The following is a 13,927-nucleotide window of genomic DNA, read 5'->3' as shown; positions in this document are numbered from 1 at the left end:
GGCCGGCGGGGACAGCGCCGCCTCTCGCGCACCGGCACCGGCACCGGCAGGGACCACCGGGACCTCTCCGGTCCTGCCCGGCACTGACACCGGCACCGGCCGGGACCACCGGGACCTCTCCGGTCCTGCCCGGCACTGACACCGGCACCGGCCGGGACCACCGGGACCTCTCCGGTCCTGCCCGGCACTGACACCGGCACCGGCCGGGACCGCCGGGACCACCGGGACCTCTCCGGGCCCTCCCCAGCACTGACACCGGCACCGGCCGTGACCACCGGGACCTCTCCGGTCCTGCCCGGCACTGACACTGGCACCGGCCGGGACCACCGGGACCTCTCCGGTCCTGCCCGGCACTGACACCGGCACCGGCCGGGACCACCGGGACCTCTCCGGTCCTGCCCGGCACTGACACCGGCACCGGCCGGGACCACCGGGACCTCTCCGGTCCTGCCCGGCACTGACACCGGCACCGGCTGGGACCACCGGGACCTCTCCGGTCCTGCCCGGCACCGGCCGGGACCACCGGGACCTCTCCGGTCCTGCCCGGCACGCACCACCGGATACCCCCGAGTACCCCCCGGGACCGGGAGCCCCAGGCCTTGCCGGCAGCGGGAACTGGGCGGAACGAGGGACCTTCCCCCCGGTGATACTCCCGGGGCCGGTGACCCCGACACTGCCCGTGCCCGCCCCAGTGTTCCGGCTGTTCCAGGCGGGCAGCGAGACCCCCGGTGCCACGGACCAGTTCAGCCCAGTTGAACCCCCGGTTACTCCTAGCGGCTTCCCCGAAGGCGCCGGCACCGCCGGTTTCCGCCCCGCTGCCCCCGCACTGGCACCGGACGGGGCCGGGGCAGCTCTGGGACTCCCTGCGGCTGCTGTGCCCCCGGAGCCCCCAAACGCCCTGCTGGACCGGCAGGGGCTCGAGGCTCCCGGCTCTTACCAGCCCCGGAGGGGAGCGGGGGCCCGGCCGGGAGCAGCGATGGCGACACACGGTGTGCGGGGTCCCTGCAGCCGCGGGCACCGGTCTGATCCCGGGCACGATCACAGCCACTCCGTTTGATAGGACCTCCAAGGCTGAGTCCAGCCTGTGCCCCATGCCCACCTTGTCCCCAGCCCAGAGCTCTGAGTGCCACCTCCAGGGGACACCTGCAGGGATGGGCGCTCCAAAGCTCCCTGGGCAGCCCCTGCCAGGACGTGGCAGCCCTTTCCATGAGGAAATTCCTCCTGATGTCCAACCTGAACCTCCCCAAGCACAGCTTATGGCCGTTTCCTCTTGTCCTGTCACTTGTTTCCTGGGAAGGTCCCCCCTGAGCCTCCTTTGCTCCAGGCTCAGCCCCTTCCCAGCTCCCTCAGGAATTCTCCAGCCCCTTCCCAGCTCCGTCCCCTGCCCTGGACACGCTCCAGCCCCTCCAGGTCTCTCCTGCAGGACCAGAACTGGACACAGCCCTCGAGGTGTCACACAGTGCCCAGCACAGGGGACACTCCCTGCCCTGAGGCTGTGCCCACCCTGGGCTGGCACAGCCCAGGTGCCATCGGCCTCTTGCCCACCTGGGCACACCTGGGCTCGTGTCCAGTCAGTGTGACCAACACCCCCAGGGCCGTTTCCCAGCCCCTCTGCCCAGCCTGGGGTGTTGCAGGGGTTTGGGTGACCTGAGCAGAAGACCCAGCACGGGCCCTTGTTGCCCCTCACGCTGTTGGCCTTGGCCCATCAGTCCAGCCTGGCCAGACGCCTCTGGGATCCCTCCTGCCCTCCACATCCCAACCAACTGTGTGCGGTCCACGGACTCACTGAGGACACGCTCCACGCTCCATCCAGAGCATTGACAGCTCTGTGGGACAGCGCTGGCCCCAGCACCGAGCCCTGGGGAGCCCAGCAGTGCCTGCCCCACTGGATGTGGCCCCATTCCCACCCCTCCCTGGGCCTAGCCCTCAGCCAGCTGCTCCCAACAAGGAGCACCTGTCCCAGCCAGGCTGCAGGTGCTCTGTGAGGTGCCAGGGAGACAGAGATGGTGCCAAAGGCTTTGCTGAGCTTCAGGCAGGCACACCCACACCTGTCCCGCAGCCACCAGGTCACCCTGTCCCAGCAGGAGACCGAGTGGGTGAGGCAGGACTGCCGTTCCCAGCCCCAGCTGGATCTGATCCCCTGGCTGTCCTGCCCACGCTGTGGGACCCACAGGTGATCTGTTCTAGGGCCTTCCCAGCATCAGGACCAGGCACAGGCATGGACGTTCCTGGATCCTCCCTCCAGCCCTGCTTGGGAATAGGGTCACCGGCCACCTCTGGGGCCTGGGACCCCCCAGGGGAGGGGGCTGGTGGGGGATGGTGAGTAGGGTCTGGGTGAGCTTTGCTGCTGTCCAGGATCCCCCACGGATGGCCAGAGTTGGTGACGACCAGGCGGAGCAGCTCTGTGACCCCCCCACAGCCCCTGTGGTAGCCCCGGGGACGTGCGGGCTCTGAGCAACTCAGCAGGTCATTGACCACTTTCTCCTGGGTACACGGACCAGTATGGACCAGTTCCTACTCCTAGAACAGACCAGTCTCCATGCCAGTATAGCCCAGTCTGACCCAGTATAAGTACAGACCAGTCCAACCCAAATCCTGCTGCCAGCACAGACTAGTCTGACCCAATACAGATCAGTGTAACCCTGTCCCCACTCCCAGGCCAGCCCAATCCAGCCCATTCCCCACTCCCAGTCCGTCCCTGGCCCTGCAGATGGGTCAGTGCTGGCACAACGCCCAGGCCAGGCAGGCGCCCATGGTGCCACTGAGCTCCAGGCACCGTTCCTGTCCCTGCTTGGCCTGGCACTGTCTGGGGGTGTCCAGCACAGCTGGCAGGGCCCACGGGCCACGGGGGCTGTAGGGCAGGGCATGTGAAGGACAGGCAGGGCTACAGGGCAGCACGGGGCCAGGGTACTTCCAGAATACTTTATTTTGTACATACAATTTTGTCAGCGTGCGGCAGCTGCCCCACAACCCCTAGAGCCCCCCAGAGCTGTGGAGCAGCAGTGCAGTGGGGCAGCAGGCACACACAGTCACCCCACAGCTGGGGAGGGGAGCTGGGGAGGTGGGGGGCAGCCCTCAAGGGGCATGGGGCTCTGGACTGGCCACCCCACAGCCCCCCACAAGCCCTTCCAGCGGCTCCCCCTGCCCCTCACACCCCCCACACCTTGGGAACCCTGTCAGCAGGGACAGTGGGATGCTGGCCCTGCCGTGGGTGAGGGGCCAGACCATGACCCCCAGGCAGCCCCCACCCCACGGGACCCATCCTCACCCCCCCAGGCCCGGCTGCCCGCTGGGATAAAGTGCACATGAAGCCAGGATGGCGCTTGGGGGGCAGGCAGGGCCGTGGGGCAGCCGTCACCCCACGCGCCGTGCTGCAGCTGCAGGTCCCTCCTGCCCGCAGCTGTGCCCGCGTGTCCTGCCCGTCACTGCAGGTAGCGATAGGCCTTGAAGCAGTGGTTGCCCGAGTCGGCCACGACAACGTGGCCGTCGGAGGTGAGGGCCAGCCCCTGCGGCCCGTACAGCGGGTCAGCCGCCGTGTTGATGTAGGACAGGAAGGAGCCCGCGCTGTCAAACACCTGCAGGAGGTGCGCACAGCTGTGCCCAGTGGCCCGCGGACACCCAGCCCCAATGGCCCTAAGCCCAGGGACCCCCAGCCCTGATAGCCCCCGGACCTGCAGGATGCACTCCCTGTGGGGACATGTGGTCACGATCCCTCCTAGTAGGACAGGGATCCCCCCCTATTCCAGTTAACCCAAGACCCTTCTCAGTTGCTCCCAGGTGACCCCACACCCCTTCCCAGTCCATCCCAGTTCCTCTCAGTGCAAAACTCTTCCCAGTTCCTCCCAGTTGACCCTAGGCCCCCATGGACCATTCCCAGTTGACCAGAGACCCTTCTTTGTTGCTCCCAGCTGACTCCAGTTGCTCACAGTTGTCCCTAGACCCCCCCCAGCTGACTGCAGACCCTGCACAGACCCTTCCCAGTTGCTCTCACTTAAACCGAGTTGTGTCCCGGTTCCTGCAGGTGCCCCACAGCACACACCTGGGCTGGGGGTCAGGGATGGCATGGAGAGGGGACAGTGCTGAGCCCCCCTGGGCTGCACTGGGGGCATGTGTGCAGGTGCAGGTGTGCAGGTGTCAGTGCAGGCGCAGGTGTGAAGGTGCAGGCACAGGTGTGAAGGTGCAGGTGTCTGTGCAGGCACAGGTGTAGGCACAGGTATCTGTGTGTCCATGCAGGCACAGGCATCTGTGCAGGCACAGGTGTGCTGGTACAGGTGTCTGTGCAGGCACAGGTATAGGCACAGGTATCTGTGCGGGCACAGGTGTCTGTGTGTCTATGCAGGCACAGGTGCGCAGGCACAGGTGTCTGTGTGTCCATGCAGGCACAGGCGTCTGTGCTGGTACAGGTGTGCTGGTACAGGTGTCTGTGCAGGCACAGGTATAGGCACAGGTATCTGTGTGGGCACAGGTGTCTGTGTGTCTATGCAGGCACAGGTGTGCAGGCACAGGTGTCTGTGTGTCCATGCAGGCACAGGCATCTGTGCTGGTACAGGTGTCTGTGTGTCTGAGCAGGCACAGGTGTCCGTGTGTCTGTGCAGGCACAGGTGTCCATGTGTCTGTGCAGGCACAGGTGTGCTGGTACAGGTGTCTGTGCAGGCACAGGTGTGCAGGTGCAGGCACAGGTGTCTGTGTGTCTGTGCAGGCACAGGTGTCCGTGCTGGTACAGGTGTGCAGACACAGGTGTCCGTGTGTCCGTGCAGGCACAGGTGCGGTACCTGGATGCGGCTGTTGCCCCAGTCAGCCACGATGATGTTGCCATTGCTGTCCACGGCCACCCCTGTGGGTGCGTTGAACTGCCCGTTCCCCTCCCCGTGCGACCCGAACTTGAACAGGAACTCGCCCTCAGCGTTGTACACCTGGTGGGCATGGGGGGACAACACGTGGGAGTCGTGGGGGGTCACTGCAGGCCCCCAGCCCTGAGAGCACCACGGGGCTCTCAGCACCTGCCTGTGGCTGCGCTCACCTTCACAGAGTGGTTGTGGAAGTCAGTCACCACAATCTCGTTCTTGTTGTTGACAGCCACAAAATGGGGTCCTGAGGAGACAAAGGGGGCTCAGCCCAAATGGGGCACAGGGAACTCATCCCCAGGACTGGGGTCTCAGCCCTGAGGGGAATGGTGGGGTTCAGCCCTGGCCCCATGGCAGGACCAGGATGGACCCAGAGCCCTGAGGTATGGCCAGAGCCCAGAACTCAGAGCCCCCAGGACAGAGCCAGTGCCACAACCTGAGCCCAGGGCCCCAGCCCAGAACTGAACCCAGAACCCAGACCCACAAACTGTATCCAGAGCCAAACCCAGTGCCCCAGTCTAGGACACACAGCTCAGGACCCAGACCCAAACACAGAACCTGGAACCACATCCTAGCCTGGGAACCAGGACCAAACCCTGAACTCAGGAGCCTGGGATCTCAGTCCTGAACCTGAACCCAGAGACAGAACGTGGAACTGGATCACCAGCCCAGAGCACTGAACCTGATGCTGGACCAAGAACTAGATCCTGGCTCCCTGTCCAGCCCCAGAACTCAAAGCAGAGCTCAGAAGAAGTCCTGAGCCCAGAACCTGAACCCACAGCCCAGAACTGGATGCAGAAAGCCAGTCTAAAACCACAGCCTGGACCTGTCCCCCAACCTCAGGCCATTCTTGGGGGTCCCAGTGCCACCAGCCATCCCAGCGATGTGGGGCACACAGTCCTGCCTGCCCTGGTCCCTGGGGAGCCCGAGGGCTCACAGCTGGGGGCTCCCGGGGATACCTGCGAACTGGCGCTCAGCGGTGCCGCGGGAGCCGAAACGCGCCACCAGCTTTCCATTGGGCTGGAAGATGAAGACGCAACACGCCTTGTTGTCCACCACGATGATGTGCCCATTGCGGTCCACGGCGACGCCCTTGGGGCCCATCAGCCGCCCCGCGCCCAGCTTCGTCTGGAGGGGACAGACAGTCAGGGCAGGAGGTGCCATTGACCCCCCACCCCACAGACCCCTGCAGCCCTGCTTCCACTCACCTTGAACTTGCCCTCGGGCGAGAACACACTGACCCAGCGGTTGTCGTAGTCGGCCACAATGATGTCACCATTGGTGTCCACTGAGACCCCCGTGGGGCGCTGGAGTTGCCCCGGGGAACGCCCCCGCACCCCGAAACGCAGCCGGAACTGCCCCTCGTTACTGAACACCTGGGAGGGCAGCAGCGTCAGGGGAATCGGGGGAACACCGCCACGCCTTGAAACGCAGCCAAAACTGCCCCTCACCGGAGAACAACTGTGGGGGCCAGGGGGGAGCAGGGGGAGTCAGTTGGGGTCCTGGGAGAGTTCGTGGATCACAGAAGGGGAGGGGTCAGTGGGGGTCCCAGGGGTCCATACCTGCATGCACTGGTTGTTGTTGTCGGGGTCAGTGGGGATCAACAAGAGTCAGTGGGGGTCCCGGGCGGGTTTGGACGTCCCAAGGGTGTTCATACCTGCACACACTGGTTGTTGCTGTCGGCCACGACGATGCGGCCAGCGCTGGATGTGGAGATCCCCTGCAGGTTGGTGAACTCGCCCTTCTCCCGGCCTCGGCTGCCTGCAGGCACCAGTCAGGGGGGCACATGGGGCCCCAGGAGACCACTCACCACCCCGGTAAACCCCTGCCACCCCCTGGGGCCCTCCACCGCCACCCCAGGGAGCCATGAGGAGCCCAGGGAGACCCCACCGTCCTGGGGAGCCCCTAAAGCTGTGGGGAGCCCTAAGGAGCCCCCCATCATCCCAAGACACCCCCACTGGCCCAGGACCCCCCGCGCGCCCTGCTCACCGACGCGAAAGATGAGCTCGTCCTCGATGGGGTTCTCCTTGCGCTTGGCGCTGCCGTACATGCTGGCGGGGCGGCGCAGGGCCTTCTGCCGCACGTGCCCCCCGCCCGGGGACTTGACGCGGCGCTTGGCCTCCTCGGGGGACGGGGGCACGTCGCTGGGGCGCAGGGCGCGCGCGCGGAAGGGGGAGCCGCGCACGGGCTGCCCGTACAGCAGGATGGACAGCACAAAGTCACCCTCGGTGCGCGGCGTGTACACCAGCTCGTAGGTGCCATTGCGGTTGTCCTGCACCTCGGCCTCGGCCGCGGCGCCGTCGGGGCCCGTCACGGCGAAGCGCAGGCGGGCGCCGCCGCTGCGCACCAGCGCCCCATCCTTGTCCTTGGTGGTGACGCTGAGCGAGCAGGGCTGCCCCACCACGGCCTGGCGCAGCCCCTCGCCCGTGGCCACCGTGGTGTGCGCCGTGGCGCTGGTGGTCAGCAGCGCGCCCAGGTTCTGGATGGAGCGGCGCAGCCCCTCGGGCTCGGCGTGGAACTCGAGCTGCGCGTTCTCGTGCGGGTGCTCGGGGAAGGGCCGCGCCGCCAGCTCCCGCAGCCGCTCACCCATCTGCTTCTGCACCAGCAGCACCTCCGTGGCTGAGCCGTGGTGCAGCGCCTGCTCTGTGAACGCGCAGCTGCTCAGGATGCTCTCCTGGCCCTGCCGCAGCACCTCCAGCTGTGCCTCCAGCACCTGTGGGACCCGGACATCACCTGTGGCACCAGGTGGGACCCCGGTGCCAACACCCACACTTGAACCACATCCTGGCCCTGCCGCAGCACTCCAGCTGCGCCTCTGTGCATCCTGTGGGGATGGCACATCTCTGTGGTGCCTGTGTGGGACCCCCACACCCAGCACCCCTAACCAATGCTCTGCCTGCGCCCCCACCTCCACCACAGCCACGGCCACAACCCCAGTGCTGGTGCTGTACTGGGACCCCAGCTGTTGCACCGGCTGGGCCACTGGCACTGGGGTAAGGCTGGGGTACCCACACACCCTCCCAGGAACGGCTGGTGAAGGGCACAGAGCCCCAGGTGTGTTACCTGCTGCTTGGCAGCGCAGGTGGCCTCCAGGTCGCGCAGCAGCACCTCCCGCCGCTGCCGCAGCGCTGCCTCCAGCTCCTCGAAGCTGCTCCCAATTTCTGCCTCGGCCTCAGCCCGGCGTTGCCCCAGCTGCCGGCTGATCTCGGCTACCAGCCCCACAGCTGCCGCCAGCTGTGGGAGCCTGGGGGAGACATGGGGACCCCCTGAACTCCCAAACCCCCACAGCACCCTCATCCAGCTGTGGTATTCTGCAGGAGGATATGGGCACTCCCTGTACCCTCAAACCCCACAGTACCCACGACGCCCTCAGCCACCCCTCCCCCTGTACCGTGTGTGGGTGGCATCAAGCTGGCGCTGCCACCAGTGGGAGTGGGGTCACGGGGACCCCCAGAAACCCCCTGCCCCCCGTACCTGGCACGCACAGCGTCGAGCTGGTGCTGCAGGGCTGCCTTGTGTTGCTCCAGCACGTCACGCAGCGGCACGGTGCGGTGGTCCCGGTGCTCCCGCCGCTCCCCCTCCGTGCACTCCCGGCACATGGCCGTCTCGCAGGGCTCGCAGTAGAACTCCATCACCTGCCACACCGGCGCTCACCTGCTGCCCCATACCTCAGCCCACAGGACCCTGCAGCCCATCCCAAATCACCTCCTGAGCCCACACAGCCTCTTCCAGACTCCCTGGACCACTGCAGCCTCCCCAGACTCTCTCTGGACCCGTTCTCCAAGGCCTGCAGCCCCCCCGACCCCTCGTGACCCTCACAGCCCTTCCAGATCTTCACAGACCTCCTCAGCCTTCCCCAGATCCCAGTCCTCCTAAAGCCTTTCCAGCTCCTGCAGGTCCCCAGCCCCCTAAGTCACATCAGCCCTCGGGACCTCCCCAGCCCTCCCGGACACTTGCAGCCCCACTGCAGGTCCCTGCAGCCACTCACAAACACCCTGAGCCCCTGGAGTCCAGCACAGCCCTCCCAGCCCCTCCACAGCCGCTCGGGCCCCACCTTTCCCTCGTGGTTCGGGCAGCAGAGCGGCTGCCCGGTGGCGGCGCCCAGGGGGGGCAGGGGTGCAGGGGGGGCCCCGCGGGGGTCAGGGTCCCGCTGCAGCACCTCCATCAGGTTGGTGATGAAGAAGTTGTTGGGCAGCGCCGGGACCCCCCGCTCGGGCAGGATCGAGGTCTGGCGGCACACGGGGCACGACAGGGACAGGCTCTGGGCCGGAATGTAGTTCTGCAGACACCTGGGGTCACAGGGGTCACGGGGGTCACCGGGGCCAGGGGTCACACGGGGCATGACAGGGACAGACTCTGGGTCAGGATGTGAAAGGGCAGGGACGGGAACGGGGGCTGTGGGGGCACGGGGGCACGTGGGACCAGATATAGGGACAACAGGGGGACAGATGAAGGGATGGACGGGGGACAGGACCTGCTGGGGATGGGGGATGTGGGCTGGCGGTGGGGGCAGAACAGGGGGATGTAGGGACAGATGGATGGTCAGGGAGACAGGGGAATGGATAGGCAGGTTGATGGGGGACAGAAGGGGGAACACGCCACACAGGGTTGGGGGCAGGCAGAGAGTGGGATGGACAGATGAACACGAGGGTCAGGGTGCAGGACAAGGGCATGTGGAGAGGCCTGGGGACAGGCAGTGGCACAGGGACAGATGGATGGACAGGGGGGCTGCACACAGTGACAGTGGGACAGGGGCAGCAGGATGGACACATGGGGCAATGAGGAACACAGGGAGAGGGGGGCAGCGAGACGGACTGAAGGGTTGGGGTGCAGGCAGAGAGCAGGGGGAGAGATGGACAGACAGACATGGGGGCTGTGTGGTGGAACACAGGTGTGTGAGAACAGGGTGGGAGGGACAGACAAACCAGGGGACAGATGGACAAGATGGTGGGGCTGCAGTGTCACACTGGGGTGCAGGAGGAGGACAGACGGACAGTCACGTGGGGGGGGGCTGCACAGTGTCACAGTAGGATGGGAGACACAGATGGACAGACAGACAGGAGGGCTGTGTGGTGTCACACCAGGTGGGGGAGAGGCAGACGAGCAGGCAGTCAGACAGATGGACAGGATGGACACGGGGCAGCAGTGCCAGTGCCCCTGGGGAGATAGATGGACGGATGGACAAAGCAGGACCAGAGGGCTCTGGGAGCACAGAGAGAGGGGGCCATCAGCAACAAGAACCCCCCAACTTAGGGACACCAGCCATGGTGCCCCCAGCAGCCACACTTGGGGGGCTCAGGGGCTGTGCAGCCCTCCCAGAGAAGTGGGGTGCGGAGGGCAGCAGGGGGGTCCCAGCACCGCCATGGGCTGTGGAATGCAGGGGGTCCCAGCCCCCACCTCTGGGGGCACGGGGAGGCTGGACCCCATCTCTCACTGGGGAGGGCAGGGAGTGCAGGGGGGCCTGGCTCACCACCAGTGGGGGCTGAGGGGGGGCTCTGCTCACACTGAGGGTTTAGGGGGTGCAGGAGGGGTGCAGTGGGGCACACTGGGGGTGCAGGCGGTACTGCTGGGGTACAGGCTCAGGGACAGAGGGGGATGCAGCAAGGCAGAGGGGGGCTAGGTGCATGAGGGGCAGAGGGGATGGATGCTGGAGGGGCAGAGAGCAGGCTGGGGGTGCAGGGGGGCAGTAAGGACATGGGGGGTGCATTTGGTGGGTTGAAGTGGCAGGGCTGCAGTCAAGACTCAGTGGGGTGCAGGGGGGCCCAGGGCACAGTGGAGATGTGCTGGGGAGGGATGCTGGAGGGGTGCAGAGGGCACGGGAGGGGTGTAGGGGTGCTCAGAGACAGGGCTGGGATGGACAGTGGGTGCCAGGGCACAGAGGGTATACCGGGGGTGCAGTGGGGTGTGGGAGGGGCCCCACCTCTCACAGAAGGTATGCAGGCAGGGACTGGGTTCAGAGGGTGCAGGGGGGACTCAGGAGGGGTTCAGGGGGTCCCATCTCTCACAGAAAGCGTGCAGGCAAGGATGGGGTTTGGGAGGATGCAGGGGGCTCAGGGTGGGTTTGGGAGCTCCCACCTCTCGCAGAAGGTGTGCAGGCAGGGCAGCACCTTGGGGTTGCAGTAGCGGTCGAGGCAGATGCTGCAGATCAGGAACTGCTGGTCAATCTGCCGCACCACCGGGCTGGCGGGCTCATGGCGGGCCATGGTGGCTCCTCAGCCTGGGAGGCAGGCCACAGTGAGGGGCAGGCACCCTGCAACACCCCATGGGGCTCCCCGGCACCCCACGGCCACTCCCAGCCCCAACCCCTGGGCGCCACACAACCCCCACCCACCCCGCAGGCTCGTGGTGGGTCATGGCAGAGCCTCAGCCTGAGAATGGGGGGAATTTAGATGCTTGGGAGGCACTGCATGGCACCCCGCAGCCCACCACTCCGCCCACAGTGCCCCGCAGCCCCCTGCCCACCCCGCAGCCCCACAGAGAGCCGTAACAGACACTCACCCTGCGCATGAGGGCTCAGCACCCCGGGGCACCCACAGCCCTGACCCATGGCACCCACAGCACCCACTCCAAGGCATCCCACAGCCCCTGGCCCCACAGACGGGGCACACACGGGGACTCCCCGTGGCCCCCACCATGCCCGTGAGCCGCGGGCAGCCGCAGCCTCACACACCACCGCGTCCCACGGCGCTGCCCTGCTCCTCGGAACCCAGTGATCCCACAGCCCCCTCTCCTCGTGCGCCACGGCGCCCGGCCCCGTCCATCGCCTGCCCCACAGGGCACCCACAGCACCCACCCTCCTGCCCCACGGGGCACACCCCAACGCCCCCGCCCTCCTCCCGAGCCCCCCAGCACCGACCCGACCCCTGTCCCACGGGACACTCCTCACCCGCTCCCCTGTGCCCCACTGACCCCCCACAGCCCCCCATCGCCCTCCGTCCCTCGCCCCGGCCCCGCTCACGGCGCTGCGGCGGCTCCGCGCTCCAGGCCCCGGCCCCGCCCCGGCCGCCATTGTGCGGCACCGCCCCCCCCGCGGCACCGGGACCGGGCGGGCCTGGGCCCGGGCGGGCCCGGGGGTCCCGCACCCCGCGGGGCCCCGGGGGGCTCCACCCGCAGCAGTCGCGCCCCGCCCGCCCTTCACGCACCCGCGCCCCGCAGGCGGCTCCGCCCGGCCCCGCGCGGGCCGCCCGCCGGCCCGGCCGCACTCACCCCCCCCGCAGCCCCCTCCTCGCTCCTCGCGGGCCCCACGGCGCATCCTCGGCCCCGGCCCGGGATGCGACAGGGAGGCGGCCGGGCCGGGCGGCACCAAGCGCGCTCCGGAGGGGGAGCTGGAACGTGCCGCCGCCTCCCTGCTTCACGGAGCCCGCACCCCCGGACGCGCCACTCGCGGCGGCGAGGCGTCGCCGCGGGACGCGTTGCCGCCCCCGGCTGGGGGGCTCGTGGGGAGGGTTCCGTGGGAAAGTGGGTAAAGTGACCCCTCAGCCCCCCCCCAGCATCAGTGGTCTCGCCTGGGCTGTGGCTCTGCAGCCGGGGGGGGGGGGGGCTCCGCGCATCCAGGGATACCCGGCTGTTGCCACGGCAACCACATCCCGACCCCGAATTTGGGGGGGTTGACCCCAAATTGGAGGGGGAACAGGACTGGGGAATGTGAGCATACAGTGCTGGGTGGGGGCATGGCGGGGCGGGGGGGTTACCGAGCGTGGGGTGACGAGCGGTATAAATTGGGAAGTAGGAAGAATATAAAAGGGGGATAATGGGGGAAAAAAAGGGAAGGTCAAGGCGAACAGATGGATGTAAAGGGGGGCGAGGGGGATGCACAGGTAAAAAGAGGGGTAAAATGGGGGTTATAGAGGGGTGGTATAAAGGAGGTGCAGGCGGGGTACAAAGGGGCTCATAAAGAGGGGGGATAGCAGTAGAGCCAGAGCCAGTAGGCCCGTCCCAGCCGCTCAGTTTGTAGGGGGCCCACACTGCTTCCCACCTGCCAGCTGCCACAGCTCCTCCTCCACGTGGGACCCCCCTCATCACCATCACCCCCCTCAGCTGGTGCCCCTCCACCCCCAGGGCAGGGGCCCCACCCCGTCCAGGACGTGGCATCAAGCCCACCTGCTGCCGCTTCCCGGGAATTCCAGCAGCTCCCGGCTGCCTCCTTTGGGTGAGGCAGGTGGGGCAGCGAGCGGGCACTCTTGGACGAGGCATCCTGGCAGAGCTGGAGCTCGAGGGGTGCAGAGGAGGTGCCCCTATCCCCAGCCAGGTCGCTGCTGGAGTGGGCCATGGGGGATGATGGCTGCAGGGACAGGAAGGTGCTGACCCGGCCCAGCACATCTGGGGACCCATCAGGGAGCCCCATCAGCTCCAGGATGGACCCAGAGCTCTGCCATGAACCAGCCCCACCGTAAATCTGTCCCAATCCACACGGGGGTCTCCAGCATGGTCCCCTGAGCCTCCACCTCGGCCCCAGTGTCTGGAAGGTTCTGCAGCCAGGCCAGACCTGGTTGTGCGGCCTGATGGCCCAGTGGCCCAGGAGCAAGGATGATCATGAGGGTGGTAGGGAGTGACCTGCCCTGGAAGCCAGGACCCACCGCCAGGACCCTCCACTCCCAGCCAGGCACCACCAGAAGCAGCAAAAGGTGCTGAGGCTCAGCGTGTCCCAGGGGCACCTACAGCACAGCGGGGACCAGGTGCTGGGACATCTGCAGCACAGGACGACCAAGTGGGCTCCCCTCCACCAAGGACCTCCTCTGGCCCTCCCCCCTCACCTCCAGTGGCTCCTTCTCCCCACAGAGGCCCCTGGTCCTTCCCCAATATCCCACACGGCCCGGTGGATGGGCCTGGGGCACAGAGCAGGTGCCTGGGAACAGCCCTCATCCCTTGTGGGGCAGACACCCACCCGACCACAGTAGCTCAGGGATTGCCCACATCCACGTCTGGGGAGTGGCAGGACCCCATGGGAAGGTTTCAGTGTTCCAGGTGGGCCGGGCCAGAGGGAGAGGGTGTCCAGCAGGAAGGTTCAGGGGAGGTTGGGAATCTTCTGAAGGGAGTATCCCAGGGGCCAGTGAGTGTCCTGGGGGTGTCCAGGAGCCCCAGGG

At 67.1% G+C, this 13,927-nt stretch overlaps 1 protein-coding gene across 1 annotated transcript; it reads right to left on the bottom strand.

Annotated features, from left to right (window-relative positions):
* Nucleotides 1-2,901: 2,901 nt before the first annotated feature.
* On the bottom strand, nucleotides 2,902-12,179 carry TRIM3 (tripartite motif containing 3). Its single transcript, XM_068179327.1, has 12 exons — nucleotides 12,051-12,179; nucleotides 10,920-11,061; nucleotides 8,899-9,133; nucleotides 8,319-8,479; nucleotides 7,908-8,088; nucleotides 6,834-7,557; nucleotides 6,502-6,605; nucleotides 6,053-6,220; nucleotides 5,804-5,972; nucleotides 5,021-5,091; nucleotides 4,773-4,913; nucleotides 2,902-3,575 (listed from the first exon to the last, which is right to left on the bottom strand). Exons 2-12 carry the CDS (start codon nucleotides 11,045-11,047, stop codon nucleotides 3,423-3,425), a joined length of 2,235 nt encoding a protein of 744 aa, XP_068035428.1. The 5' UTR covers nucleotides 11,048-11,061; nucleotides 12,051-12,179; the 3' UTR covers nucleotides 2,902-3,422.
* Nucleotides 12,180-13,927: the final 1,748 nt, after the last annotated feature.

Source organism: Anomalospiza imberbis, chromosome 2 (assembly GCF_031753505.1).
Source record: "Anomalospiza imberbis isolate Cuckoo-Finch-1a 21T00152 chromosome 2, ASM3175350v1, whole genome shotgun sequence".
Lineage (NCBI taxonomy): Eukaryota > Metazoa > Chordata > Aves > Passeriformes > Viduidae > Anomalospiza > Anomalospiza imberbis.
The sequence above is the reverse complement of the archived record's forward strand: the minus strand, read 5'-3'. Positions and strand labels throughout refer to the sequence as shown.